The 3,575-nt window shown below is 37.1% G+C and overlaps 1 protein-coding gene across 1 annotated transcript in view; it reads right to left on the minus strand.

The window, feature by feature from the left end:
• LOC109244946 (E3 ubiquitin-protein ligase RHF2A-like) overlaps window positions 1-3,281 on the minus strand; it is a 6,602-nt gene extending 3,321 nt beyond the window's left edge. Inside the window, exons 1-6 of the mRNA XM_019412113.1 lie at window positions 3,109-3,281; window positions 2,269-2,400; window positions 2,143-2,189; window positions 980-1,042; window positions 776-884; window positions 290-684 (exon numbers count right to left, since the gene is read on the minus strand). Coding sequence (XP_019267658.1) covers window positions 290-684; window positions 776-884; window positions 980-1,042; window positions 2,143-2,189; window positions 2,269-2,400 — 746 coding nt within the window. The 5' untranslated portion in view covers window positions 3,109-3,281. The remainder of the gene's footprint in view (window positions 1-289; window positions 685-775; window positions 885-979; window positions 1,043-2,142; window positions 2,190-2,268; window positions 2,401-3,108) is intronic.
• Between the last annotated feature and the right edge of the window lie 294 nt (window positions 3,282-3,575).

A 3,575-nucleotide genomic window follows, 5' to 3' on the forward strand; every position in this document is an offset into this window, starting at 1 on the left:
CCCCCCCCTTAAAATTCAAGATTTAAGGTATCTTTCTTGTTCACCAACTCTTCATGATCGGGAATTAAGAAGAATGAGATAGCCATCAAAAAGGGAAAATTCCACAAGAAGGCCTTTTTGTTGTGCCCCTATCTAGAAAGGGTGAGGCTGTTGGCTTTCTTTTGGTAATTGTTGCAAACTCATTTTATTTTTGGAGGATCCATTCCCATGACTGTAATTATGTAACCCACATAGAGCAAAAGAAAAGAGGAACCATCAAATCTCAACCAAGCTTGACAAATAAACACACCTATCATTTGACGAAGTCCCAAGTTGATTAACAGCAGCATTTGATCCTGACCCAGAGGCAGAAACCTGATCAGCTTGAAAAGAAGATGGTTGAGTGACTAGTTGTCCAGAACCTTCTCCAACAGCAACAATTGGAGAATCCTGACCAGAAACCAAGAATGCAGGAGCGGGTACACCCCCACTCCTTTGAGTAGAAGATGAAGCAGCAGCAGCAGCAGGAGGAGGAGCATTTGGATGAGTTGAAAACACCAGAAAATGGGGATGACCTTGACCTGATGACCTACCTTGCTGACCTTCCCTTCTGGCAAGGTGGCGTGTCCTTCCCATGGCAGCGGCAGCAGCTAAGTGCTGAATGATACGCTCTTCAAGTTCAGAATCAGTTGCACTTACAGGTAACTGTGAAAGAAACATACAAGATTTTTTCACAAAATGGATCATTAACAGCTTATAAGAAGAAAAAACTTTCGTGGACTTCAGAAATGCTAACATGCTGTAATTCAAAATCTCCTAGAGTTGGATGGTGAAAGATTGTGGTGTTTCTAGGAGGATTCATCCTGATGTTTCTCTCGTGCTCTACTGCAACCAACAATTCCTGGCTGAAAGAGAAGCACATTTATCGACAGCATTGAAGGAGGACTAAGAAAGATCACAAACTGATAAACAAGTGGCTGATTTGAGAATAAGACCGAACCTGTTAGGGTCTTTCAAGCTGAGAACCTGCCAACACATAGGGCACTGGGAGCTTCGCTGACACCTACAGCACATACATTAAATTTATTCATGATATTAGTGCTTTCAAATTAAGCTCTATTCGTGCCTTCAGTCTCAGTAATTGCAGCATATACAGCCAAAGATCCAAAAATTCATAATCTATCAACTGATAATCTTCCTTGACAAATACAATTTCGAATGAATAAAACTTAGTTCCAAAAATTTAAATTTAAAATAAGAGAATCAAATGCTCCAATTTTACCTTTTTTCTAATTTTAATATCAGAAATAGCGGATACAATCATGATTCAATTGATCAATGCCACTTAAGTTTAACTTTCCACATGAATTTGGTCGGAACAATAGTAAATAGGAGATATTTAGAGCATCAAGAAGTCATTTGTCATTATTTTGCTCACTCTTTTATCGTCCTAAACAGACACAACAAGGAACCAACAGTAACAGCAAACCCCCTCCTCCTGCTCTTTGGGCCTCCTTCGCAGGAAGTTGGGTATAAAAGCTTAATAGATAAGATGGAACGCCAAAAATCATGGATAAAGACTATGGATTCACACCCTTTTCTCAGTCATCAATTGGGATTATATTCTACATCATCTATACAATCAGTGAGCAACATCAAGCATCATTTATTTATGGGTATCTTATTAATATTAATCAGAAAGAATCACAATGCTGAAATCATAATGACCACCTATCTCTTACATCTTCAAGCAAACTCTTCAAGTAGGAGCATATAATCCTCCAAGAAAACCATGGAACCCAAAAGTTGGGCAACAGAGGAATATATCACATGAAAATACAAACTCAAAAGCCCCATGTCATTTTTTTTAATTGAGAAAGCCTAATGACATGCTTAATTGCAGTATTTGGATCTTTAACGTTGTCAAAATACTCTACATCTAGTTTGTGTGTTCCCACCAGAGGCACTTCATAGAGCATTCTAATTTTCCGCAAGAAAGCCTACAACTCATCTTTACAACATTAGAGGAACAATAAAAGCCCTTAGGCAGCCATCAATGTCCACAAAATATCACCTTTTTGGGAAGTCATAAAAAAGCACTATGCATCATAGAGATAAGTGTTAGACATGAGATATCTAATTAATAGGGAATATTTGGATCACCATTCAAGAATACATTGAAGATGGAACTCATGCTTGCAACCAGTCACCTGCACGTTGAAAAATTATATTACTCCATTTAAAAGCCAATTCTGCTAACACTAACACGGGATAATGTGAACTACGTACTGTAGAAGGATCACTGTCACAAAATGCTTCAAGGCATATGCTGCAAGCATCATCGCAGGCATCCTGAATTCCACCCTCAACAAATGCCGCAGCTGAAGTCAAAATATCCTCAGACATCTTGCCGTCCTCCATCTGTCAAAAGATAAAACCTTTAAAATATTACTCCACTTTAACAAAGCAAGCAAAAAAGCAAAAGCAGTCTGACTCACTAATCTCATATCCAACGGAAAAAAAAACTAAAGAAAGCCCTTAACACCAAATGATCACCTTACCTGCTTTTACTTACACTGGTGAGAATCAAATGTTACATAGAGATTAGAGACAATACAATGTCTCGCTCTTTTGGTTTAATATGGCATCGATACCAATATCTGTTTTTCCAGTTTTCCACTTTGCTAGTCCCCGATTATAAATTTCATACTAATTGATTAATATACTTCCAACAGCAGCTCAGAGAAAAAAAAAGAGGGGACTAAACCCCAAATTTCCACCTTTATTAAACAAAGTTGAGATTAACATCTCAAACCCAACATTGAAAAGAGCTTCCTTCCCCAAATCCCAAGACAATCTCTATCACCATGTTCAATATAAAAAATAATCACCATATAACAAATTCAAAAATTTCACTTAATTATCCCTTATTCCGGAAACGACTCCATAACCAACCAAAACAATAATACTGTAAGGTCACATCTGAGTCACGCAGATACTCAATAATTTGAACTACAAGAAGGGGAAAAGAAAAGCCAGTCCTCCAATTAGTAAAAGAAGCTCAATTTCCGATACCCAGTAATTAAAATTGAACAAATTCACAAAACCATGCGAGTAATAATAAATTACCTCAAAGCAGCTTCAGTTAAATAAGGCACAGATCAAAGAATAAGTTGATAAGAGGAATTTGGGGTTTTGAGAGATAACCACAGAAAGGAAAAGAGTGGAAGGGCAAGGAAGAAGAAGACTTTGAACTTTCCCCTATGAATTATGGTTTTATTTATTTATTTATTTCTACTTTTTTCGCGTGATGACTAAGCCCACAATAGCTTTGCAAGAGTGAATTATTATTATTGTTACCTAAAATGGAATGAGCGACAAATGAGCACATTCAAATACGCACGTGGCATATTATAGTTCTACGGTCCAAAGCTTAAAAAACACAATTTCTACGGATGCAACTGTACTTCCGTGTGAATATCCGTCTTGCCACGCTATGTTTCACATAATCAATATTATTGATTTCTTCATTTCACACTTTCTTGGGCCAAATAATACTCTAATATTTTAAAATTTATATGGTGACATTTTGTATT

Source organism: Nicotiana attenuata, unplaced genomic scaffold (genome assembly GCF_001879085.1).
Source record: "Nicotiana attenuata strain UT unplaced genomic scaffold, NIATTr2, whole genome shotgun sequence".
Classification (NCBI taxonomy): domain Eukaryota; kingdom Viridiplantae; phylum Streptophyta; class Magnoliopsida; order Solanales; family Solanaceae; genus Nicotiana; species Nicotiana attenuata.